Source organism: Erithacus rubecula, assembly GCF_903797595.1.
Source record: "Erithacus rubecula genome assembly, chromosome: 4".
Classification (NCBI taxonomy): domain Eukaryota; kingdom Metazoa; phylum Chordata; class Aves; order Passeriformes; family Muscicapidae; genus Erithacus; species Erithacus rubecula.
Window position 1 is genome coordinate 34,262,942 of NC_136686.1, and position 26,433 is coordinate 34,289,374.

Consider the following 26,433-nt stretch of genomic DNA (forward strand, 5'->3'; position numbering starts at 1 on the left):
TGTTCCATCAGTTTAGCTTAGTTTGGGTTATTGGTGGTGACCTGGTGTTTGCATAGGTAAATCAGGATGAAATCTTGAAGTGTTGGATGTAGATTTTTGGATGTGAAGCAAACTGGCACATAGAGGAGATGAAAGGGGAGTATTTCAGAGTGTCAAGTTGGCTTGACTGACAGAGGCTTGCAACATGTAATGGCCAAAATGTCCTTACCTCAAGGCTTGGATGCCAACTGACACCTCCACTGAGCTTTTGCCACCCTTCTTACCCACAGCATTCCCTTTAAACATCCGTGTTTGGAGGTTCTGTGCCTCCATCATCCTTGCTGCCCAATTACCATTGTATATGGGCATTTCTCTCCCCTTGCAAGGCTAGAGCAGGGAACCTGTTGGGAGTGCAAGGGTGCAGAGGCACTGATGCAGCTCATGATGCTAGAGACTGTGGGGTTGAATGCTCTTCTCCTGAATCCCAAGGCAGGTTTCTTCAGCCTATGGTTGATATCTCTTGCCTGCTTTCTCCTTGGAAACATCCCAAGGCAGGTGAACAGTTCAGGACAGCAATACTGGCTGGGTTTTGTTATCAGGCTGTGCTCGACTGCATCCTCCTCCAGAAGGGACCAGTCACCCCACTGGTGTGCCAGGCCATTACCAGTCCTGACAGGGAGGTAGAAGAAAGCCTGGGAGCTCTCCCAAAGCATATCCACATGGGTTTGTTGGCTCAGTGGCTTTTTCTTCCAACACTGAAATTTGTTTGGCTTGACAGAAGTAGCCAGAGACCAAAACTGCTGGCTGGGTGAGTGTTGAACGTAGCTTTGCTATGCCCTCATGTCTCTGGTCTGCTGTAAATTACCTTTCTGGCTCAGTTGTAAATCTCTTGGCTCCAATATCCAGACCCAGCCATTAGCTAATCCTAGGTGTTTCCCAGAAGAGCAGACAGGAGGATCCTGGCAGGCAGGTGTGGGGGAAGTGACTCCCATACAGCTTTTTCCCCCTCATTCCTCCTGCAACAGGTGGGGCAATGATTGGGTTGTCTCTCTTAAGGGCATGTCACAAGTGGTGTGCTATCCCGGGAGAAAAGGATGGTGAGACCATTATGGGAAAGGAAAGGCCTTTGGAGTGATGGAGTCAATGCTATGGTGATACCATTATGGGAAAGGAAAGGCCTTTGGAGTGATGGAGTCAATGCTACTTGCTGTCCCAGCCTTGTCTCCTGCCTGCCCTTGGCAGACCAGAGGACAGAGAGGCAGGGTGGCCTGGCAAATGACTGTTCTCTTAGGAATCTCCTGCCATAAAGCTTGTCACTGTCTCTGGGTCCTTGGGAACCTGGGACAGGCTCCTGGCACAGCGTTCCAGCAGTGCCCTTTCTGTCTGGAGTGGGATTTGTGCCAGTCCAATACGAAAAGCAGAAATGATGCCATTAGTGGCACCCACAATAGTACCTGACCCAAAATAGCTTCCTAGGAAAAAAACGGGAGGCTGATTAGGTTAGACAAGCCTGGAAGAGAGCAAGAAGTCCAGCTGATGATTGACAGGTGTAGGTTTGTGGGCAGGGGCTATAAATCCCACGGGTGAGCTCTCCAGCTACCCTTTGGGGAAAGACAAACGGCAGCAGGAAGCACTCGGGACCTGTCTTTGGTGAACCATGGGGCTCAGTGACCAGGAATGGCAGCAGGTCCTGACTGTCTGGGGAAAGGTGGAGTCCGACATCGCTGGCCATGGCCATGCAATTTTAATGAGGTAGGCAAGGAACTTCAGTCCTAAGAGTAAAGCTGAGAGCTTTTGATAAGAGACATGCTTGTCAGTGTTTATTTCAGCAAGATGCTTTCTTTCTTGTTGGATGGTGGTTTTTCCATTGCTGTTTTCTGGGTTAAAAGTTATTCACTCTGTAAAGTGGCTGTGCTTCTGTCTCTCCATCTCTCAATGGGTGCAGAAGCAGACCAGTGCTGCTTTTAACACATGGCTGTGCTTCTGTCTCTCTGCCTCTGGTGGCCAAGCTCTGCTTTGGATCATTTCCCAAGCAGAACAGTGAGAAATGCTGGAGTGAAGTGTGTGTCATGGGGCTTCAGATGCTCTGTGGAAAGGATGTGGGGAGGCAGAGAAGGAATGAAAGCAGAGGGACATCACCTCTGTGACAATTTTCTTGGAATCTATTTCAGTAAAATTAACTGCAAAGTACCTGAGTGTTTCCCTGTCTCACCTGGCAGAGCCCTGCCCATCCTGCCTTATGGGCATAAATCTGTGTGATGACACTTGTCCATGACCTTGTGATGAATTTGAGGTCTTCCTTCCCCTTAGTTCCTCTGCCATTATTCTGGTATCAGAAGTGCTCATGAGGTCTCCTACTGAGAGGACCCCATACTCTATGTTGTCCTTGTGATCCTAGCAGTCAGATACTGCAAAGGGGAGAAGAACATTAGGTGGACACTGGAGCCTAGCTTGTCCCTTAAGACTAGAGAGGATGCAGACTTTGAGGAGGTTCTCTTCAGCTCTCCTCTCAGGCTGTGCACACCCAAATGTGCTGGAAGGGTACAGACACTGAGGAGAGTAGTGGGGATTTGGCACCTGCTTGGGGGATATTCTACCCTAAGCATGGCTAAGGCAAGGAGCCCACACCTCCAGACAGATCTACTGCAAAGCTTTGAAAAATGTTTTTCAAAGATGAGCCAAAGCTGTTTTCCTTACCTGCTTTTTCATGTCCCAGATCAGCTGCAATTTGAAGGGAAAGGAATGGAGTGGGAATGGAGTGAGTGGATGTGTGATGGCTTTGTCCTCTTGTGGTCCAAAGCAGGTATGCTGGAGGGATAGCAGGAACCTGAGCAATTCTCACCTATCTGTCTCTGAGGTGGCTACTTTGGCTATGAATTTGCCACATGCTAGTAAAAGCAGTACCAAATGGAAAAGTAATACCATTTTTCTTACAAGTATCACAGAGTAGAGGAGAGCATGGCATTAAATAAATAAATGTCACCATATGGCTTTGTCACCCCCTTTGTCAGGGGAGAGGCTGGCTCCCCTGCCAGCCCAGGTTTCCTCCAAGGAGTTTCTGGGGACCTCCAGATATAAGGGACTTGAGGCTGGGGATTGTTCGTTCTTTTTTTTTTTTTTTTTTTTTTTTCCTGCTATGAGAAACTTGTAGAGCTCTCATTTCTTGGCCAACAAATCATGGGCTGATAAGAGAGTTTGTGTGAGAGGCATGGGTCTATTGGTTGGCTCCCCAGCAACAGTAAATTGGTGAAGGCAGGTGGTTTTGTTTGCTTTTGGTTTTCCTTCACATGAATACAAGAACTCACCTCTCAGTGACATGACTAGCCTTGGCTCTTTTCTCTGTCTTAAAACTATTGACATAAGCCAGGGGATGGGTGCCAATGAGTTCTCAGAACTATATGGAAAAAATACAGACACTTCTTTGTTGCTCTAGCTGGGCATGTTTAGGGCAGTGTGTATCACAACAGGAGGGAATGGAAATAGACAGTAGTGATCATCTTAGGAAATGGGTAAGAAGATGGGATTAAAGGAGATTGAATACTCTAAGGGAGGTATGTCAGGAGCTTCCCATCTCCAAAGTCCCTCTGCTTTTGTCCACAGACTCTTTCAGGACCATCCTGAGACCCTTGATCGCTTTGAAAAGTTCAAAGGCCTGAAGACCCCTGATGCCATGAAGGGCTCTGAAGATATGAAGAAACACGGAGCTACTGTTCTTACCCAGCTGGGCAAAATCCTGAAGGCGAAGGGTAATCATGAGGCTGAGTTGAAGCCTCTGGCTCAGACCCATGCAACCAAGCACAAAATCCCTGTCAAATATCTGGAGGTATGGAAAATGGCAGGGAGTCTCAGCGTCTGATGTCTAGTGAATGCGTGCAAGACAGCTATGTGAGAGTTGGGCTTTCATTTACTGATGACTAGTTGGACTTCAGCAAGCTCCCCCTCATGTCCAAGGTCTCTGTGTAAATGTAGGAGGAGGCAAAGAAAGGGCTCATGGTATGCAGATGGTATCTGAATATCCAAGTTTAGATTTCCCATTCCAAGCACCACACACTGACCAAGGTCTGACCAACCCTTGACAACAATAAACCAGCCCATGTAGCCCAGGCATGCCTGGGAAACTGTATTACATAAGGACTGTCAGTGACCGGACACAAGGGATGTGCAATTTTAGAGTAAACCCTGGAGAATCCATTGGAGACCAAGACCCATAAAGCTAAGTGTTATACAAACACAGGGCATGAATTTGCAGTCTTAATGGATGAGGCAGACAAAAAGTGGAAAGGGTCATGAAACAGATCAATGTCAGAGCTATGAATAAGCCCAGTGCTTCTGCCTAGCCCAGGCTCCTTGCATACTAGATCTCACTGTCTCTCCAGAGGCTGAAGGAAGGCCTACTGAATTAGCTCAGAGATATTTCCAGGCTCTGCAACCTATTTCTTAGTATGGCTTTTCTGAAAATAAACCACGAGCATCCCTTCAGTTTTTCTTTCTCTCTTTCCTTCCTCGCAGTTCATTTCTGAAGTCATTATCAAGGTCATTGCCGAAAAACACGCTGCAGACTTTGGGGCTGATGCCCAGGCTGCAATGAAGAAGGCTCTGGAGCTGTTCCGAAATGACATGGCCAGCAAGTACAAGGAGTTCGGTTTCCAGGGTTAGCACATACACACAAAGGAACACCACCATGGAGCGCCTGGCCACGCATCTCTCCCCGGCGCTATTTTGGACATCTCACAATTGGCCATCTCTGATTTGTGGGAAAGATTTGAGGAGAGGCCAAGAGTCACTCCAGGCAGCATAGAGGCACCCAGAGTGATATCCATGATAAACTGTCATTTCCTGGCTTCGTGTATACAAAAGAAATATCCTGCTTTCTTAGGAAAAATAACATTAGGGGTTATCTGTGAGCTTCAGCCTGTATTATCCCCTTTCTCTCTCTCTTCCTGAAACTCTGTCTCATCTGAGAGGCAAATGGCATGGCCAAAGATGAAGGAATGTGGGGGATCAAGGACAATGTTGAGTGCGGTGAATGAGTGAAGGAATGACTCAAATGAGAGATGTGAGAATGGGAAGCAGGGACACAGCATCCCATTCCTCCCGTAGGTGAGACTGTTGCAGGTTACTATGGAGAACTTTCAGCACAGTATTACCCTGTTTTGTGGGGCTGAATGCAACCAGTCAGTCTCCAGTGCCTGCCAGCTCTGGAGGGTTTAGTTGTTAAACTTGCATTATAAAGATCAGTACTCCCTGTGTTCTGTAAGCTTCTAGCAGTTGCCACTATGCTATGTCTGAAGGTCTGTTGCACTGGGAAGTGAAGTATGTGTTTCTCAGAAAATAAAAATCCCTGCACCAGAGTTGTGTGTTTGCTCCTGGCTGTACAAACGCTCCAGTGAGAACTGGGGGAGAAGGAGAAAGTAGAAAGGCGTTTTGCATACATATCTGTCTGCAGAGCAACCTGCACCATCAGTCCATGACCTGAGCAGCATGTGGCATCTGTCTCAGCCAGGGACTCGGGGCACTCAGATGTCACTATGGGGACATGACCTGATTACTAGACCTCACAGCACAAGACAGCAGCCTCAGCTGAGTGCCTCGGAGCTGAGAGAAGTGCTCCCTGACCAAAGGCTTTGGGCACTGCTGTGCTGGGGGAATGTGGTGAGGGAAGGTCTCTGGTTTATTTATGGGGAGGTGGCACATGCAAGCAGCCTTGGGTCCCAGCAGTGCATTGCTCTCTCCAGACCCTGGAAAGGAGGGATGATCAGCTCAGGTGGAAGGCTGCAATGGCAGCATATGCTCCCAAGACCCAAACTCTGGTCTTTGCAGCCTTTTGAATTTCTGCTGAGGTGCCTCTGCAGTGCATGCCGCACTCTGTTTACAGATGCACACCCGTGTCCTGTGGGGGACCTTAAGGGACAGACAAAATGGCAAGATGCCTCCCTCTGCCTGTTGCCCTCTCTCCATCCCAATACCGGGGGGCTGTGGCTAGGGGAAATGCATGGAAGTGACGCAGCTGCTCTTTTTATTGTGGAGAAAGTAATGCACCTTATCTCACAGAGAAAGTGTGAGGGCAAGCACAAGGAAGAAAAATGAGGTGCTCAGTAACAGAAGTTATTAGTTGCACCTAGTTCAAGGTACTCCCTGCTACATTGTGTGCAGTGGAGACAGTGAAGGAGACGCCAGCTCCCTTAAAAATCAATCCTGAACCAGCATGATCAGCTGTGTCTTTGGTCAAGGCAAAGGCCAAAAGAATTCAGTCTCTGAAAGGAGAAGGAACAATAAATTCCTTCCCAGAACAGTGCATATCTGATTTCTTGCTGTTTACAAATCCTCACTTTACCTCTGGGAGCTTGCTTGGTGTTCCAACCTTTCAGAGAGGGTCACAAAGGCATATGCTGTCACCTAGATGAAGTTACAGCCAGGTGGTCCCTGGCTTAAGCCGTGTGCTTCGTCTGACTCCAGTCTAGTCTGTCGGTTTTGTGGGGAGGGCAATATATTTAATTAAGGTCTAGGATTGCTTGTCCAACACAATAAGATTTCCTGCCAGTGACAACAGACTCTGCTTTAGGATTAAAAGCTCTGCTATAGCAGCTGCCTCCATCAGTCTGAGTGGGACTGGAGTTGTCTAGATATTTTTATGTAGGGCAGTTTAGTGGAGGAGGGAGAGTTTGCATGTGTGTTTGCCTAGTTACCGGTTATTAGGTACCTGGACTAAATGTCACTCCATTGGGAGCACTGACCTTCTCTCTGCCTGTCTTACCCCACTGTGTCAATGCACTAGGGACCATCCTTAAATCTGCTGGTCAGATGTGGGGCCTGACAGAGTGTTTTTGTGTTTTCTGGTTGTGCCTATGGCTCACTGAAGATGTGATGAACCAGCATGTTTGAGTACCAATAACAGGGAAGGTAACTCCAGCAGGCTCAGTGGTGTGGGGTGCTTGTGGTGAAATCCACATCTCTGCACCTTTGCTATTCTAGGCACAGAGTATGCCCTGGGCGAGTCTTGACATAACTGCAGGGATATATGTAATTCCCACAGAGTCTGTAAAACTCCTGCAATGGCCCCTGCTTTAAGGGCAGGGGAAGTTTCCCCTAGGAGCAAAGGAGTTTTTAGCTCTGTGCTGTATGGAATCAGAATCTTTCTTGGAGCCCTCCCCTTTCACTCTGCTGTTAGCATGTAAAGCTTTTCTGGTTCATATGTGGGACAAAGTCCTTTAGTAGAGATAAACCATATCAGTGCAAGCCCAGACATTTTCCTCCTTCTTTTCCAGGAATAGCTGAACATCAGGTGGATGGTTCCCAGGGACTTGTCCCCAGCCCCCTCCCCGTTAGGACTGTGTGGTGTCACATACACATTCCAGGTCACACGATGGGATGTGGGTTGTGTGGCTGCCAGGCTCCTTGCTCCAGCACGTACGCACCAAGAGCAGCCAGGGCAGGCTTGCAGTCCCTCTCCCTGCTGCGGTTTCCATTGCATGGCAGAACTCGCCATGGCACCGAGCCAGTGACCTGTCTGCGATCTCTTGGGCTTCAGTGTCAGACACCAGCCACTCATCAGAATCTCAGATGAGGGGAGCAGGCCCTCGCTTCCCAGACGCTGTGCAAATGAGCTGTCAGCCCCAGCCAGGGTGCAGCAACACTGCAGGCAGTGCTGCCTGCCCACTGTCTTCCCCTCTGCCTGCTGATGCTGTTGACTCCAATACACCTGCCAGCATCAAGTGGCATCACAGAATGAGTGCTGGGGACCATACTACTAATCCTGTGATCTGCCTCTTGGTCACTTCAATGGGAGAAAAGTATAGGGCTCCGATGACTAATTATGTTAAATATCTAGCACATTAGTATGAGGCTTGTGACATTCTTCATATTTGCATCTCCCTGCAGGGCTAATGGGAGGAAAGGGCAGGGATGTTTCTAGTCTATGTAATAGTCACTGAAAAGGTAAGTCTGATTTCTGGGAACTACAGCACAGATATCCTTCTGAAGGATGTAATGTGTATATTATATTAATTTAATAAGGAGATAAATGCTCACCTATACTACATGCTTTCAGATGAGGATTATTTTTTACATGATCACTATGGTTTCTAGCACCTGGCCAAAACCTGTCCTGTGTGTTATGCCACTGAGGAAAAGAAATAATGGGACCAGGTGTTTTTTTGATGTAGACATGCTTGCCTGTAACATTTTTTCCAGAAGGTGCATGGCATCAGGGCATATCCTCCTTCTTCCTGGACTCATTTGTCTCAGGTTTGCTCATGGCTGCTTTTCCAGGCTGCTTTTCCAGAGTCTGTACAGCTTCTCAGACTGAGCGCACACACAGACAGACACACACAGACATACACACACAGACATGCACACACCCCTATCTATACACAAGCACCAGCCTCAAAACACACATCACAGCAAAGCCCATCTGGTCAAATTCTTCAGATTCCAGCATTCTTGTGTGCCAGTTCTTCATCTGAGAGGATGATATATATGAGTTCTCACGTTGTGTTCAAATGAAGTACAGCCTTGAAATAGCTAAGGTCTAACCAAGTGAGAAGACAGAGTATGCAAGGACAGGGCACCTGGCGAGTACTAGTGGGCAGTAGGGCTGTTAAATTTCACACAGTTGTGCCAATAGAGTCAAGGGAGTTACCTGGAACTAAGCAAGTGAGGAGAAAAAGTCCAATCAGCCTCTTTTATCCAATAGCCTAATAAATGAGCATTTATGAACATGAGTCACAACAATGCAGAGTTCTTAAGCAGAACATAAATCTCTCCCTCCCCTGTGATCATAGGCAAAACAAACCCATCTCCCAGTCCTGTGACTTCTATAAAATCCTTATCCAAATGTCAGCAAAGGTGACCTTGTGGCTTTTTAAAGCAGTACTTTATAGTCACTTGACTGCACTTTACCAAAGTCCTTTCCTAGTTTGGCTTTCATCGCCTGCAAATAAATAAACAGAACAGGCTGCCTCCACCTTCCCCTTCAGTCCTGTAGTCACCACCCATGATAAGCCAAGTCAGACAAGCAGGTCTAGGGCTCTCCTGGGCAAGGCAAGGCAAGCCCTGTCTTAGGGCATGCCAGCATAGCTGGTAGTTGCATGGACAAGGCAATGTGTATTTGGGATAGGGAGGGATACATTCTGGTGTGTATCTTAGCTGCACCTTATGTCTGGAGGAGAGCTTAAAGGAAATTATGCCTGTTTCCCATTTCCCTTCTCCAAGGAAAGCTCAGTATGATGCAGCTGCTGGGTGCCCAGTCTTATTTTAGATTGTCCTTAAAGCAGGTTCAAATGTTCAAGTGTCAGAACAGATTTGGGTGGAAGACCTTCTGGATTATTAGCACTTAATTCTCTATGTCTCCATGCTTAGCTTGTGGATCTTCCATTACTTCCCAGTATATATAATTAATGGTGCTTTTATTAAGGTTTTTATATCTTCTGTCCTCCCTTAGCATGTTTCTTTATTCAAGATAAATTGCAGCACACAAGCTCTCACCAGAGGGGTGGAAAATTCCTGGAGCTGATACCCTCACCAAGATCTGGGACTGGTCTGCTCAGGGATTGCATGACATCAGCCTTGTCCTCTTGGCAAGCTTTGGGGTTATCTGGAGAGTTAGCTGATACAGTGTCAAAGTGAGTCTGTGTTTTTTCACTCAACTGGATGAATTGTCTGGTGCCCTTTGAGGGATGCCACTGATTAGCTGTGAGTTGCTTGGGTATAAAGGAGGAAAAATACCACAGAATTTTGTCTAAATCAGCCATATGGTGTCCCTGCAGAGTCTGTGGCTGAGGAAAGGGTTTGCACCAGTCATGCTCAGACAAGCTGTTCAGAGATGGTGGAAAAGGAGGCAAAGCACACCAAGTGCCACACTTGCAGCTCCCAGCTCCCTTTCTAAGGGCAAATGAATCTGTGGAGCTCATAAGGAAGAAAGAAAAATGAAATACAGGTGGGAAATGGAGGCACAAATGCCTCCCCCCTCAAGGCTATTTACTCTATTAGTGCCTCCTGAAGAGCAATAGCATCATTCTGGCAACCCTTCTGCTGTAATGCAATGAGGGAATTTCCTGACTCAAGCTGCTAATTGGTGTGCTTTTGTATGGGAAGAAAGATGGAGTTTTCTCACGGTGCTAAGATTATGGATGTGATGCTTTCACAAAGCTGACCCATAAATCATGAGAAATAAACTTCTTGTATATTTTGTTTTTGTCTTGATAATAGCATGTATTGCTAACTCAACTAATTCCCCATATTTCTTAGCACATCACATTTAAGCTGGTGTCCCTGTATCTTTTGCTATGTTCTCTCTACAGATGATAAATGATCTCTCAGTGCATAAAGTCATCATTTTTTTTCCCTTTTCAGTCAAAATCTTCTGTCCTGAAATGGAGTTCTTCACAATTTGCTAGCTCATAAGAAGAGTAATTAGAAAATAATTCTTAATGTATTTCCTACTATGGTTTTTCTAGTTGAGCAGAACTGTAGCTTCCTTATCTGTTTTAGATCAGAGACTTGGTGACTGTAAGTGTCATCTGGGACAAGCTCTGTTCTAATTTCTAATGGTAATTAAGGACTCAGTTTCATCCAGTTTAAAACTTTCAGCCTATAAAAATCTCAGTCTATAAAGCATACCTATTCAAGCACCCTCTGGTGAGGGTGCTTTCAGCCTAGGCCAGGCAGTGGATGTTTGTGATCATTTTGTGTAGGAAGACTTGTGAAGTTGTGCCATCTGCCAGTGAGCAGTTCCTGCTTTGAAGTGGTGGCATTTTTGCAGTTGTCAAAGGACATCCTGTCTATACAGATGTGCAGCCACAATGTGGGTGCAGTGTAAATACCCTGACAGACTACAGATGCTGTATGCAAACTGAAGCAGTCTAGAGACTTTGGGGTTGAACTTGAAATGAAGTTCTCTGGAAATGAACTATGGACTATGGTGGCACTCAGGAGATTGCTAATCTTCTTACTTCCAAAGAAAAGAAAAGAGGTCCCTAAATCTTAGTGTATGAACCTCAGATCTTCCTGTGTAATTATGCACATGCTTACAATTTCATCCATAATTTCCTCCTTGATTTCTAACATTTTGCCACCATCCTGAGTAAGTCTAAGTCATCCAGGTTTCATTTGCCTAACTTAATTTATAATCTATGGAAATGACCTTCTTTTGCCTGCTTTGGCAGATCCAGTCATATTTTGCCTAATCCAGCCTCCAAAAAATGTTGTTCCAGCCACCTCCATCCAATAGTGTGATTAGTGAATGAAGTTCAGGTGTATGCCTGTTATCACATAGGTAGCTCATAGCCTTTTGTCTTTTAAAAATGAGCTGTGCCTTTCCATTTGGGAAAGGGCTTGCCTGCAGGAGACCAGGTTTCAGTGATAGATCCCTGCCTGACTTGTGTGCCAAGGCTCTCAAGGAGTAGGCTTTAACAAAACCCCCAAAAACCCCCGTGCTGGTTTTCATGACTGTTTTTAGCTAGCTCTCCTCACTCAACACATGGCTGGTGGAATCCTTTTAAACCACCAAACTCTCAGTGTCCTGGAGTCCTGGGCAAGTGGTTCGGCCTGGAGTTTTTGTACTCCAGCAACTGGGGCTGTCTAAAAGCCTTCATACACCTTTGAGGCTGTTACTGTCTTAATGGGACCACTCCTTCCCAAGGGGATTCTCTTTGAGAAGAAAAAAGGAGAGAGGAGGGAAAAGATATTTCTGTGCCTAGCATTAAATGACATACTGCAAAGCATGAAGTATCTTCTTGGTAACAACAGCCTATGTGACAGCCTGCTGTGGTGTTCAGAGAGTCTGGGGTTGTTTTTCCTGAGAGCCATGCTTCCAGCCTCTCCTCCCACCTCATTGACAGTAACATCTGGATCTACCCGCACTCACAGTTCTCTTTGGAAGAGTGTGAGTGCAACAAGAGAAAGAGGGTTTTCTTTCCTTACTGCTCTGTTTTGAGGCTAAGCTTGCAGCTATGTCTGGATGGAAAGAATGTACAGATTTCATGGAGGATGGTTGAGAAACATTTCCTTTCCTAACTGCATCACATCCCTGTTCATGCACACAGTGGCTCATAACTGAGAAGTCTTCAGTTCCAATTCTTCTGGCAACATAATGGGGAAAAAATAGAAATGCAGGCTTTTTCTTTCCACCTATGGTCAGGTTGGAGATGGACAACACTGCATCATCCTCAGTAAAGAGATTAATTATGGAGAAAATGTTCTAGAGCCTCTCAATGTTAGAAATAGACTAAAACAGAGTAAGTGCTGAAGAGTACAGCATCCTTTCAAGTACTGGTGTTGGTGAGATAAGAGATGATACATACTAGAGAGTGTCTATTGAGAGAGAGGAGAGACACATTACTTGTATCTCGAGGGCAGAGCATCTTAGAAATAAATTTAAAGATTTCTTTGGGCATTTAATTTCCCTCCTGCTGGAAGTGCTTACCTACAGTTACTTACAATTAAGTCTGTGATGAGAGGGCATGTGTGTGGGTGTGTGTGTATGTACAGCACAAAGGCTATAGCTAATACACAGAACTAAACGTTTTGTTCCGGAGCCCCAAATGTACACGGTCCCTCAATACTCATCAATTTCAGTGGGTGTGAGATCTTTCAAGGACCTGGATTCATACAGCAAATTCTTTGCCACAGGCTTGGGATTAGTGATTTCTTCCTGCTCACGATGCAGTACAAACTTGGAAATCAGCTCTGCATCTATTCATCAGCTGAAGTATAAGCCCCTTTTATTAGTGCCTTTTGTGGCAATAACTGTGATCTATTTAAAGCCTTCAAACTGCAATTCCCCACAGCAGATGTAGTGGAAGCAGATATCCATGGAAATCAGTCAAAATGAGCTCAGGTTGCTGTGCAAAGGGTGGGCTCCACTCTGCTCAGCAACAGTTACCAATTCCTGCCACATGGGCTTTGGCTCCTCCTTTGGTGGTGTGGGGCTTGGTGCCAGCTTTCCTGGGGAAATTTACAGTCATTTACAGTCCCTGCATCATATTCACTCTCCTTCATTTCTCCCCCTTACACGGCGTTCAAGGAGGATACACTGCTCTTCTTGTGGCTTAGCTCTGCATCCTCAAAGATGTCATGGCTAAATCCATGTGGTATGATTGCCAACTCTGGTCCCCTGTTAAGAGCAGTATACTTACTCTCATCTCAGCAAGTGATCCTTAAACAAGAACTATGAAGCTGCATAGGTGCATAAGTTAGAAAGTTAAGTTGCAGGAAACCAGGCGGGGGCAGTCAGATACTTTTATTTGGGAAACTGTTGAGATGCTTTGGTTTGTTTTTGTTTTGGTTTTGGTTTTGTTTTTCTTAATGAACCATTTTATTTAACTCTCATCCTCTGCATTTGGCTGAGTGGTGTCAGAGCTGGCCACATGCAGGGTAGGATACCATAGATGGCTATTAAGAATTCTGATAGGAAATTTTTTGGTACAAATTACTATGTAAACCAAGACCCATATTTACAACAAGAGTTGTTTCCTGTTAGGCTGTTATTGGAGTGGGGCTGGAGCAAACTGAGAAAAGAGCAAAAGATGCACAAGTTATGCCTAAGAAGGTGGATTGATGTCCTTACAGCATGTAGTGACCCTTGCAGGAGAGGTCAAAAGTCCATACAGGCACCCAAACTATTCAATATTGGTACAGTTTCATAGTAATGGCACAGGTAGTGAGATCAGGTGCATCCTCAACAGTTTTGCAGATGACCAAGCTGAGTGGTGCAGTTGACATACTTGTGGCACGTGATGATACCAAGTTCTGCTCCACTCTTAAGTTGTATACTGTTGTGCCTTGAGAAAACTCTTCTATGGAGGAATTAATGCAACTCCCCAGTACAGCCTAAACTAGTTGTCATGACGTTGCTTGTTCATTTGTTTATTTTTCCCTGAGTAATTGGGATTTGGCTTGCGACAGAGACAGAAATGGGAAGCATATTTGCCCACCCAGGCTGCAGAGAAAGACTGTAAATGATGACACTAGTCAAGTAGCAATTTGAATCATGTTTGGTACCATAGCACAGCTGGGTCAAGAAGAAATCCTCTGGGAAACTGAGCAAGGAAAAATGGGAAAGGGAAAAAAACCCCCAACACTTTAAGTACTACTACTGATAGTTCTTCTTTCCTGTCATGATTTCCTTGGTATGTCGTCACATGCATTACTGGAAGAGATATTGTTTGGCCCAAGTATGAGGGGTTTCTTCCTCCCAATGCTTCAGTAAATCCTAAAGCTCTTTTCAAAACAAAATTGCTATATAGGTGGGATTCCTGGTTCAGACTCTTTCTTCCATTCAGTTGATTGTTTCTGTCCAGTGTCACAGATGTGCAACAGCTGCTCACACAGCAGGATCTAGCCAGATGTTGGAGATTTGATTAGACACTGAAATGAGAACTGCAACTGGGAAATGGACATTTATATCTTCAGATTCAACCTGCTTCTTTATTACAGACAGAGTAGTGGGCTTTGTCATTCCACAGTCAGATGATCAGCCTCAGAGTTTTATTGTCGAGTATCTTCTCCAGGCTTCCACAGAACATTACTTATTAAAAAAAAAAAAAAAAATCTTTCCTCAATGAAAACCTTTTGATCCATTTAAGGCACTAACTTTATTATAATTAGTGGAGGAATGACTGCTGGGACAAAGCACAGAAGACCAAAGGTAAATAGTCTGTGCTCTGTAGACAACCTTGCTGAGCTGACATTTTTTGCCAGTAAGAGTTACACTGAGATAATTTCCCGATAAGGTAAAATTAATTTGTTTCACTCCTCATGAATGTAAAAAATAAGAGCATGACTATAATTCCTTAAGCCACCTGGCTGTCTTCTGCTGGAAGTTCACCTTTGCATTGATGTAACTCTTACAGAGGACCACATCCAGTTTTGTAGTTCAGCTTCTAAAGTTTCTCTAAAAAAGCTGTGTGTAAGCACAGCCTGCCTGACATGCAGCTTGTTGACTCCTGCTGCTTCTCTTGTAGTCTTAGCCTGCTCCAGAAAGGGACAGTCACTTCAACCAAGGACAGACTTGGCTCATTTGCTTCCAGATGCTCCATCCTGCTGCACAAGGTAATGTGACACGATTTCTTTACATGGCCTCATATATTCAACACAGCTTTAAACTGTACAGAAGCAACACCAGTCAGACACAAAATACATTCAGATGGATCTACTTGTTCTTCACAGAACTCCTTTGGGTAATTGTGAAAGACAGTGTGCTTGATCTATAGGACTAGGCACCACAATACAAAGGACTTCAAAGAGTGATTCTAGCGAGTAGAAGGTGTCAAGACAGGAGGTGGCTTGGCTTACAAAACAGCCAGAGAAAGGAGATGAGCACTGCATCAAAACTGGATTCAGTTGCAGAAAATAACCCCAAATGACACACTTGACATTAGCTTCATTGTGAGCTCAGCTTGAAGTTTATGGAGGGAAATTCTTTAGCCATACTGTATTGAAGGACAGAAAAAAATACTTCTGATGACACAGATGATTTCTACTACTTTCTAAAGAAAAAAACCCAAAACGATTTTTCTAATGCCCTCTGAGGACCACTTAGTTATACATAAGATGTAGTGGTTGATACTGTCACAACAGAGTTCCCTCATTTTGGTAGATATAATGGGTTAGATTGCCACATTTCCAGTCAAGCCAAACAGCATCAAACCATTCTCTGAGAAAAGTTCAAATGCAAATGGTCATATTCTCTCAGCTGTGGCTTATTGCATCAAGTCCAGTGACTAAGAAAATCAAGACAAATTAATTCAGAGACAGAGGTATCAGAGCTTTCAGTTCTGCTGCAGCACTTCAGGACCAGGCTTGGAATAAAACTTGAGAACTCATTTCACCATCTTTTCTTCCTGTGCTTTGGGGTCATCATGGTTTCTCTGAATGCGAGCCAAGCACTCTTGAGGTGAGCTACAGAGGACAGCTGCTCACAAGGACTTTTATTTTGTCTTCCCTCTTCCTTTGACCAGAATATCCATGATTGGTCATGGAAACCTTTCTGCAACACTGCCAAGGCAAGCTGCCCACAGATGAAGACTGTAGCACTATCCAATTTCCCAGCTGAGAATTTTCCCACCTGGCATATGCAGCAAAGGAATGGTTACTCAGGCTGTTAGCTGCAAAGGAATGGTTACTCAGGCTGTTAGCTGCTAGCTTGCCACTGGACTTCACAGCAGATAAAGCATGAGATTTAACAAACTGACATTTGTTGATTTGAAGTGCTTTGTCAGAAAATTCCTCTCTGGCCAAGTGGGAAGGCTGGGCCACTAGAAACCACTCAAGCATTCCCAACCTTGTGGATAAGGAGCTGCAGGGCTCTGGGTGTGAGGGATGGGAGCCGCATCCCAGGGGACGCTGCCAACCCCGCTGCTCGGGGGTCATGACTGCCGCTGAAATAGTGGGAAACTCTCTCCCGGCGTTTCAGAATTCTGCATTTGCGCAGGAATTTGCATTCTGGTGGCACCCCGGGGGTGATGAAGCCAGTTCTGGGCTCAGGCGGGAGCCCCGGCGCGGAGCCGTCACTGAGGGGGAGCGGCCACGAGATGGCGCCCTGGCGCCTCGCCCCCCGCAGAGGGGGCGGAGCATTGTCTGCTTTTTCTCTTTTCTTTTCTTTTCTTTTCTTTTCTTTTCTTTTCTTGTCTTTTTTTTCTTTTTTCTTTTCTTTTCTTTCTTTCTTTTTTTTTCTTTTTTTCTTTTCTTTTCTTTTTTTTTTCTTTTCTTCTCTTTTCTTTCTTTCTCTTTTCTTTCTTTTCTTTTCTTTTCTTTTTTTTTTTCTTTTCTTTTCTTTCTTTTCTTTTCTTTTTCCTTCCTTCACTCCCTCTTCCCTTCTCCTCTCCTCTTCCTCTTTTCTGTGCCCTCTAATCCCTCCACTTTTTTCTCCCCTCCCTTCCCTCCCCTCTCACCTCTCCCATCTCCCTCCCCCATCCTCCCCTCCTCCCCTCCCCCCTCCCCTCCCCTCCCCTCCCCTCCTTTCCCTCCCCCTCCCCTCCCTCCCATCCCCATCACCCTCCCCCTGCACCCCTCCCCTCCCCCTGCCCCTCCCCCCCCTCCCCGTCCCCTCCCCTCCCACTCCCCTCCCCTCCCCTCCCCTCCCCTTCCCGTCTATTTTGCCTCCCTCTCCCCTTCCCTTCCATTCCCCTTCCCCTTCCCCTTCCCCCTTCCCCTTCCCCTTCCCCTTCCCCTTCCCCTTCCCCTTCCCCTTCCCCTTCCCCTTCCCCTGTCTCTTTTCACACACATCCCCAGAGGGTGGAAATCCTGATGAAACCCAGTGCCAAACCAGCTGGACAACTCCAGCCCAACACTGGCAAAACATGCTTTTCCAGAAGGCTTTTTGGTTCCTGGAGGCCTGGGAAGGATGGGGACCCTCCTCTCCATCAAACCCCAGCATTTACTGAAGAGTGGTAGTCCAGAGCCATTGCACATGGATAAATCTTTACTTCTCTTGCTTGTCCTTAAGAGCACTCAAAAACTCACAGGGCCTGCTTGGTGTTGGATCTTCTGAGCTCTGGAGCTTCCCTCAAAAACAGATTTTATGTCTATTGAATTACAATGGCATGAAAGGCCTTGTGACAAAAGATGGAGTGGAAAATGTGATAGCTGTTCTGCAATTAAAAAAACAAAAATAAATAGCAGATTCTGTTCTTTCTGTATTGGGGGCTTAGTGTGTAGGAATTTACAAACTCAGTTAAAAATAAACCAACCCCAAACCGATTAACATGAAAAGTCAATTAAATATAATAATAAAAGGAAAGCTTCTAAACTGTAGGAAACAAAATGATTTTTGGAAGCATCTTTTCCCTTAATTGGACATCTATTTCTATTTCTAGATGGAGTAATTTGTGCATGGAATCCAGCTGTATAGCTTTTGTTTGGCAGTGAAATGATCAGTTCCTGAAAGCGTGAGCGTCATGTGGAGAACCCCATCCATGCCTTGGAAAGGACTCCTGCCCGAGCAGGGCTTTGTTGGCAGTGTCAGAGGGTGCAGAACCAAGCTGTGTTGTAATCCCTAATTGTATGTATTCACATAATGGCCTTTTAATGGTGCTGGTGGCTTTGTGGGTTGTAGTTAGTCCCCCAAGGAGGGGATGGAACTGCATGTGCCAGGTGAGCCCAGGATCTGCTGCTTTTATGAGAGGCCAGAGGAGGTGGGTCTGGGTGTAGGCAGGACAGGCACAGGGCAGCCCTGCTCCTGGAGCTCCCCTCATCTCTGCCAGGGCTGTTGAAGCTGGCTGAGACTCCTGACAGACTTTGGCTGCGGGCTGATGACTAATGCTGGGATGAGCAGCTACTGTTCCAAGTGCTCCCTTTCCCCTGAATGACTGCAGGAGCATCTGTCCCTACCCTTAAGAGCTCTCTCCCAGCCCTCCATTGCCTTTCATGTCCTCTCCCATTAAGGCTTCCTTTCTCACATCAAAATTTACCTATCCAGGCTCTTCATCCTCCACATGTCAAAGCTCATGATACTCCAATTACATGGCTCTTTTAAAAGCCCAGTCCAACCCCACTGCAAGCCTCCCCTATTCCCTCCCTCCACTCAGATCTCACTGCCATCAGTGGAAGTGGTGGCAACTCACTGTTGTTTGACTTTGGGGTATTAGGGCTCCCCTGAAGACTTTTTACAAGCATTCCTAAGCCTCACAGTGTCTCTTTCAGCAATATTAACAGCCTAGTTTTGCAGAAGGTGGAACCCATGCCATACAGGTAAGTCCTGCCTCCAAATGCACTGAATAACCACTGTGCAACACAGATATGTCTGTCACACCCTACTCTGAGGTATAATTCCTGTTCTTCATTCACAACCAGATAAAACTTAGGACCTTCCAATCCCCCTTTCAATTATATAACATCCAAATTAACCCTTCACAGGATGTGAATACAGCTCCAATTCCCAGGCATACCCAAGCTTTGGAAACATTCCAGTTCAGTTCTTTGCAGCTCCACACCATTTCTAGCTACCACATGTCACCTCTTCTTAGGCCAATATTTAGCAGAAGACTTCTCCATTGAGCTTCCAAGATGTTGGCTGTCAACATGCAGACATGAAAACCAGCCTCCCACTTCTTCCTTTTGTACCTCTCTACCATACTGCAGAGTCCCTTGGGCTCCTGCCACCTGGAAATAATTCCATAAAGACAATCTAGCTGTCTCTGGTAGATGGATATGGATGACCTGCTTTCACAGAGACCCTCCACAAGTAGTGCAGTTTCCTGGTATATCCCTCACCCCTTCATCCTGTGCTATTTTCTTACCAAGGCACCACTCAGTGTGCTTTAAAACCAACCTACCTTCTCTCTTTTCCTCCTTAAATGAGAGAGTTTCTTTTTTAACATAAATAAAAGCAGCCATGAAGCCATGAGTCCTTCAAGGAAAAGATGTTTTCCTTTCCTCCTCCCTCCACCTACATGGCATGAATCTTGAGCTGTATTTCACAAGTTTGATTTGAAGTAAGCTTCTTGCTGCTGGCAGAATCTGCCTCCGCGCCCTCTCTGCTCCTTCAGTGAGTGACACTAATCAGTGGTGTGGGAGGTAGGGACAATATCAAGTACCAAGGTGATTGACAAGCCTCACTCAGAAGGTACATGCACCCCAAAATGTACATGAGGGTGAAATAGGGTGGATCAATCAATCTCTTTGTATTGCTGCCCATTGCTGGCACAGCTTTTCATTTAAATTAACAGTTCACTGAGAAGAGAAAAAGAAACTAAACAAGTTTTGCCCAAAAAAACCCTATTTGTGGAAGATTTTAGAGTATTTTTGGGCTTTTTTTCTCCTGTTAAATGAGAAAGTGCCTCCATGTTAATCACAATATGGAATCTACATGAAAAATCAGACCCTGCTGGGCAGGAAAAGATCCTCTGAATTATCTCAGTGGGAGAGCTGGCACTAATTTACTGCTGTTGTGCTCCAAGTACTTCTGATGCAAAAGATGAATGGAGCTGAAAGTTTGTAACTTCCCTTGCATGTACATTTAGGCTTTTTGAACAGCATCAGCTGGGCAATGTAAATTGGCATAAGATCCTTGATTCATGGTTAGTCAGCAGCCTAGCCCTGTGTGACCTGCCCTCACACCTAATTTTTTTTTGAGCAATCTTTCTTTCCTCCTCCCCACTGAAAAACTTTTTTGCTACTCCAGAGCCCTAGACATAGAAATGTGCTACTGATTATCTGCTGTACCTTTCAAAAAGGTGAGTTTCATGCCTGTTGTAGTTTATTCCCATGAGTTTACCAATGAGCCATTTAATAAATGGAGATAGAGATGAAGGAAGCAGCTACAGCTCTCTTTGTCACAGAGATGTGAAGGATGATGTTGTTTCACACTATAAGCAGGTTGCATGAGAGACATTTCCAAACCCTGTAGCCTTTTCTACCCTGCTTCTTGAACAATACTGTAGGCTAGAGCTGTGCTAGAAAACTAAATGTAGGATCTTTCTCTTGGAATGGAAAAGTCTGCATTTACTTATGTTAAACTTCATTACACTCCAGAAGAGGGTGGCTGTCTGGAAACTCCTTATGAAGACTTGTTCCTGGCATGGGCTAGATCACAGACTGTTTAAAGGCATTGTCTGGTTAGGACCCCTCCTTGGTCTGTGTTAAAAAGTGACAGGGAATGTACTACAATTTAAGGGTGGGTGATTCAGTTTTGGAGTCTGGGAACACAACCTGGCATCATTTAATTTTTAATACAGTCATGACCAAGTTGTCTCTTGCTTCTGAGCATTTGAATTTTTAAATTTTATAACACACCTTCCACTCTAAAGCCCTTTCTTCTGTGTCAGGGTGAGAGGTGACAGTGGACCAGAGAAGAAGGGAAGATGGAGGCAGAATAAATCCTGATGGAGTGGGGCAGAAAGGAACACCAAATGGGAATCTCCCATACAGTATCTTCCTCTGCAGGGCAGAGGCTTGTGTCATTCCACCTCCCAGCAGAACACTGGGGACCATAATTGTCCAGGTGGGAAATTGTTCCAGCTCTTTTGGTGGTTTCTGTTTTTAGTGTCCCTTTGCTGGAATGTGCATTTGCTGTTTCTGTGACAAGGCAAGAACTCTGAAGCTGGGGTCCCCAGGCTGGGAAAGCAGTCCAGACTTCAAGCCAAGAATGAGATCTATACTTCCAACAGGTAAGTTGTCTCTTTAACCACTGTTAAGCTTCTCAAGTTTTATGGTCAAGTGCAAAAGACCAAATCTTTGGGATATTAGTTTCCAGTGTTTTTGTTTAACATTCAGGATCAACACCTCCAGTTTTTTGGGCTTGCATCAAATTACGTGCTAGTATGGTCTCACCCTGTCAACATGTTCTCACAGCCTAATCAGAGGCACAGACTTTGGGAATACCTTGCATGGACTTGTGTTTTCACATCATCCCAGCAAGTCATAGGCCATTGGTGCCCAGCTACTACTGCTGGCCTGATGTCAAACTCCAGATCCCAGGAATAGCACTACTACTCAGTTAAAGGGGCCATCTAACATACACACAAACTTAGATATTTTTTGTTTTGCTCATCTGAGTTTGCTTGCTGAAGTTTCCTGTTTCCTTCTGAATTATTTCTGTTTGAGTAAAATGAAAGGTTTGGCTTTTGGGGTTTTTTCATTTCTTTTCCTGTCTCCTCCTGAGAAAGAGAGTGAAGCCTGCAGACGGCCAGAACCCGAGCTCAGGAGCTCAGTGCTGGAATGCCTCTCCTGGGTCAGGGTGTCCATTTCCTGACTGCAACATCCTATCATGTCACACAAGGTCCTTCATAGTGCGTCAAACTTATCTTTAAAAATAGTCAGGCTCTTGCCTCTGGCCTCTGGAACACAGGCAGAAAACGAAACTTTTAAAACTATCCCGAAGAGACATTTCCTGTCCACAGGACAGACTTCACCCTGTGAAGCCCTGTCTGCTTAATTTTCCCATGTTTTGCCCACATTTTTGTGTTTTCTCTTCTCTGTCCCTTCCAGGCTTCAGGAAGAAAATGATCTTTAACTGTGTTGGGGTAACCTGAAGACTGACTCTTGCCACCCTTGGCCTGACCTTTTTAGACATACTCAGCTCCTGGCAAAGAGGCAGGCCGTACATCCCACCACGGAGCAGTTTCTGGCTCAAAGCCCATATTCAGCTGGAACCATGCCAAGGCTTGAGCCGCTGACGTTTCCTGTCACAGCAGACCACTGGAGGATCAGTTGTCATGTGTCAGGTCCCTGTGAGGCTTCTCCTTGCTGGCATGGTCTCAAAGACTGGTTTGTCCCTAACCTCGCCCTGCAAGCCTTTTAGTGTTGTGTCAGCATACTCTGGTCCCTCTGAGGGTACTGACCCTAAACTCTGCTGTGCTTTTCTGTGAGGACCCCAGAACCAAACTGTTTGAACACAGCACTGTTTATCAAGCCAGTCTTGCATAACTGCACTGGTGTAGGACAGTGAGGCTTCCAAAGGGCTCTCACTTGACTTCTCACTTCTGAAGTTAAAGCCATTTCGGCTGTCTGTACACTTATTTCTGGGATGGTCTGTGGCTGTGCCCCACAATAGACTTGTTAGAAGACACCATGCATCTGTTGGAGCATATCACAAGTCCCTTTTTAGGGTATTATTGCAAGCTTCATTTCTCTGCAGACCAAAACAGTTCTGTCTGGTATGGTATGCAGACAAGATAAGCACTGTGGCCTGGAAATTCAGAAAGATTCATCTAATCTAGGATCTTTACCATACAGTTTCTAATGCTTTGCCTGGTACCAATGTTGACTTGTGTGAATCAGGACAGGATAAGGAAAAGCAGTTCTGGCAGTAATTTGTCCCTGTGTGACATGGCATGAAATGACATCTGGTGGCTTTCTGAGATGGAACACAACATATTGCAGAAAAGAGTCACTGTGCCATATATACATGCCTTTGTCTCCTCAGCCATCTCCCTAGACATGCCAAAAAGGAATAGGCTGTGGAAACAGTGTCTATATCTGTGGAGACTCTGGTTGCAGGCTTGAGCATACATCAAGATCACGGACTAAAAGCCATCAAAGAGGCAAAAATATGGCACTGCACTATGCAACAACATGCAGATGATGAGCACAGCCAGAGCACAAGTCTGACATGTGTAATGGGGAAGCATCTGGCAGTATCAGCATAGATCAACAGAGCCATTCGATTTCCTCTTGGTTCTGGCTAAGCAGAAAACAGAGGAAGTTTTCACCTGAAGTTTACCAGGGCTACAAATAACAGGTACTCTCTTTCCCTTCTGGACGTTTTGTAAAAAGTTAGAGTGGAATAGAAGAGGACAGGACCTTTATAGTAAAGAACAGTTACAGACACAAAACATAGAACTAATTTAGAGATAATTTTATCACTCACTTGCTAATAATGTTCTACTGTGCTGGGGTCCTGGAACATCCTGCATACCTCTACTCAAAACAAAACTGGATGCTTTATTCTCCTATAGCCATTGAAGTAAAAGCTACAGGTAGGGAATACAGAGCCAGCCAAACACAGGTGGGGACACAGATTTGGAGTTCCCCCCTCTGTTTTCCTTTAATTCTTGGTTGACAAAAAGATACCATGGGAAAAAATTGCAAACCAAACATTTCACTTTGGAATACAGTCCTTTTCTCTGTTCTTTTAAGAAACAGAAAGGGTTTTTTTGTTTGTTTGTTTTTCCTACCCCCCCCCCAAATGTAAATGAATGGGAAAGCAGAAGGGCCTCTTAAACAGTTCTTGTTTTACTAAGAAAACTTTCACTGCCAAAGAACCTCTCAGGCAAAGTCACTTATTTTTTCAGTTTTCTTTACAGTAGAAATTTGTTTTAGAACAGTATTTCCTCCTCATAAATCTCAGTCCTTAAATGTTCCTTCTTCATTCAACCAATATGGATGAAGTTGAGAAAGTGCTTAAGTGAACCTAAGCTCATTTCATTTTCAAAAGTCAATTCAGAGTTTGACATTTCATGTAAAATCATCAAAATTCAAGGCTCCTTAATTAATGAGGTTTTTTTCAGATATTTTCCTCTTTGGCAGAATTTTTGTTTGGAAAGAGAAAATTCATTGGGGAAGATGTGAGGTCCCAAAAAGGGACAGAAAACATCGATAAGGTTCTCCTTTGAATCAAGGGTGTTCATTTCTTACACATTTGCTCACTGTCTGGCAGAGCAGTGTCCTGCTGCTGCCTGGACTCTCTCCATTTCCTGGATTCTTTCTCATCTATGAGGGTTTTACTATGCAAGGGCAGCCCTTTCTCCAATGATCATCCTGTGGAGGGAGGAAACAAAGGTTTAGGGTACTGTGAGCTGTTTTGTCCAAGTCTGTGCTGGAGGTATTCCTCTCTGGGAGATCAAGGTGAAATAACAGCTCTTGCATGGAGTACAGCTCTACAAAGGGGTCATCGAGGAGTCTGTGCTTTTTCACTACTTTCAGATTTAAATTCTGTAGGTGGCTAAAAATGTTTGTTCCATCAACTTGTATTTCAGAAGCGGGTACTTACCCTGCTCACAGCAGTATATGATGCATTTCTTTCTCCTAAGATCTATGGGAGGTCCCAGATCACAGCTAGGAGAGGGGCAGACATTCCTTGAGATATCATCTGGTCACTAAAGGAAAGGATAGCCAGCAGGCTTTGCCATGACTTGGCAATGCCAGCAAGGCTGCTTCACTTCCTCACCCTGCCCTGATTCAGATTTCACAATAGCCTGGTGTAAGAGAACTTCTGTACCTATCTCAGGACACAGTCCAGAGCTAGGTCTGAACAGCCATGGGCCACAACTGGCTTGGGGCTGCACAACAGCTGGATTACAACATGCCACAGAGATGCTCTGTTTGCCTAAGAGGAGTCTTCTTGTCAAGGACAGCTGGGAAACACTGCAAGAAACCAGTCCAAGAATAATTTAGCCTTAAATAAATAAATAATTTACCCATCCCATGAGCTTTTTGGAAGCAGTGTATAATCCTTACACCTGCTTTCTCTGTTCCAGTAAGACCACCTGAAGGAAGACCATTACTAAATTATATTAGATCTTGGTGCTACTACTGCCACAATGTAGTAGTTCCAAGGTCTCTGCTGAAATAATTAGCTGTCAGATGTTAACCAGGAAAGTGGTAGGTTAATATTACATACAGCTGCTTCTTTTCACTTTAGGTTGCAGATAAGATACTGGTAGGAAACATGTAGAAGCCATTGACAGATGCTGTGGAGTACAGTTGAAAATTAGTAGGATCCTGTCCTTGTGTTTGTATACATTGGGATTTCCCATTTGTTGTGCATTTGTATGTTGCCTGGAATAACAGGGTCCTGGTCTGTGGGCAGGACTCCATAATACAAATGAATACCACTATGGCTGATGGCAGACCTTGTGTAACTGCCCCAAGGTTGACAAGAGTTGAAAACAGTCTGAGTCAGTGTCATTGTGTAAGGAGATAATTTCTGCCTTGACAGTGTTGTGGCCAGCTGGAATTGTTCTCTCTAATAATTGGCAATCTGGATTTCTCCCAGATGGCAGCATCTCATAAAGAATATCTGAGAAGAGCTCTGCTCCCCTCTTTAATAAGGCTCCACAAGAGAGCTGTTCATCCCTGTCACCCCTTATCCATTGCCTCAGGCAAGTCTCCTGTCAATTTGCAGAACAAGTCATTGCTCTGTCTTTATTTTTCCTTTTTATTTTATTTCTTTTTAGAAACTTCTATTTATTGCCTTGGCAATGAGCCACCCAGCAAGGAACAAACTGTTTTGTGACAGAAAAGATGACACATTTTGCCCTGGACCAGCCAAAATCACTGCCACTGATCTTACCCAAGCTATCATCTAACCTCTCAGGTTGTGTTTAACAAGGCTGTACTTTCCTGAAGCACTTGTTTTTGCAGCAGAAGGTGAGAGAAGATGGTATGCTGTGCATCCACCCAAGAGTCCCTGAGCTAAAACTTTTCCACAGCACACTCCTGCTTAGCACAGATAGGTAGTGGTTGAGGGACAGGGGTCTTGCCAGTGTGTCATTTTAATCCTGCAGCTTGGAGGACTTCCCAGCTCAGCAGATGCTGAAGAGAACAAGCCTGTAGGTAGAGCAGAAATCAGGGATTATGCAGAGTGTAATTGCTCTCCTGTGTAGCTGGCACTGCAGCAGCTCAGCTCCTGATTGAGGTGATATTTGTTTCCGGTCTGCCTCTTCACCTTTTAACGTGTTTATCCATCACTGTGGTACCCAAGTGCCTCGCAATCCAGAAGGTGTTTATCCTCTCTCTGCTATCCCATGAGTGCTATTTGCCCTCTCTCAGGGCTGGGAAGCTGAGACACTGATTTACGTAAAGGGTGTGGAAACTGGTAGAACTCTTCCTAGGGGTGGTTGGATCTCTGACCTGAAGAACAAGACAGAAAACCATGTTACCTAACACACAGTTATTTCACCAGCTTGAGCTTACTTTAACTCTGAAACTCCTGAAAGCTTTGCAAAGACATTTCAGAACTAGTTGGGATCTATCACAGTCCTGATGCTAGTGGGTTCTGAAATGCAAGATGCAGCC

At 45.1% G+C, this 26,433-nt stretch overlaps 2 protein-coding genes across 2 annotated transcripts in view; one reads left to right on the forward strand and one right to left on the reverse strand.

Annotated features, from left to right (window-relative positions):
* Window positions 1-26,433, reverse strand: part of MCM5 (minichromosome maintenance complex component 5) — a 239,306-nt gene that overhangs the window by 137,488 nt on the left and 75,385 nt on the right. The gene's annotated exons all lie outside the window — the stretch shown is intronic.
* MB (myoglobin) lies at window positions 1,558-5,330 on the forward strand. Its single transcript, XM_079305266.1, has 3 exons — window positions 1,558-1,731; window positions 3,580-3,802; window positions 4,489-5,330. Exons 1-3 carry the CDS (start codon window positions 1,637-1,639, stop codon window positions 4,633-4,635), a joined length of 465 nt encoding a protein of 154 aa, XP_079161392.1. The 5' UTR covers window positions 1,558-1,636; the 3' UTR covers window positions 4,636-5,330.

What these genes read in the sequence shown, in the direction of transcription:
- MB (XM_079305266.1), top strand. Translation starts at nt 1,637, where the DNA reads ATGGGGCTCAGTGACCAGGAATGGCAGCAGGTCCTGACTGTCTGGGGA. An exon ending in GGCCATGCAATTTTAATGAG is followed by an intron (nt 1,732 to 3,579) that starts GTAGGCAAGGAA and finishes TTTTGTCCACAG; the next exon opens with ACTCTTTCAGGACCATCCTG. An exon ending in TCCCTGTCAAATATCTGGAG is followed by an intron (nt 3,803 to 4,488) that starts GTATGGAAAATG and finishes CCTTCCTCGCAG; the next exon opens with TTCATTTCTGAAGTCATTAT.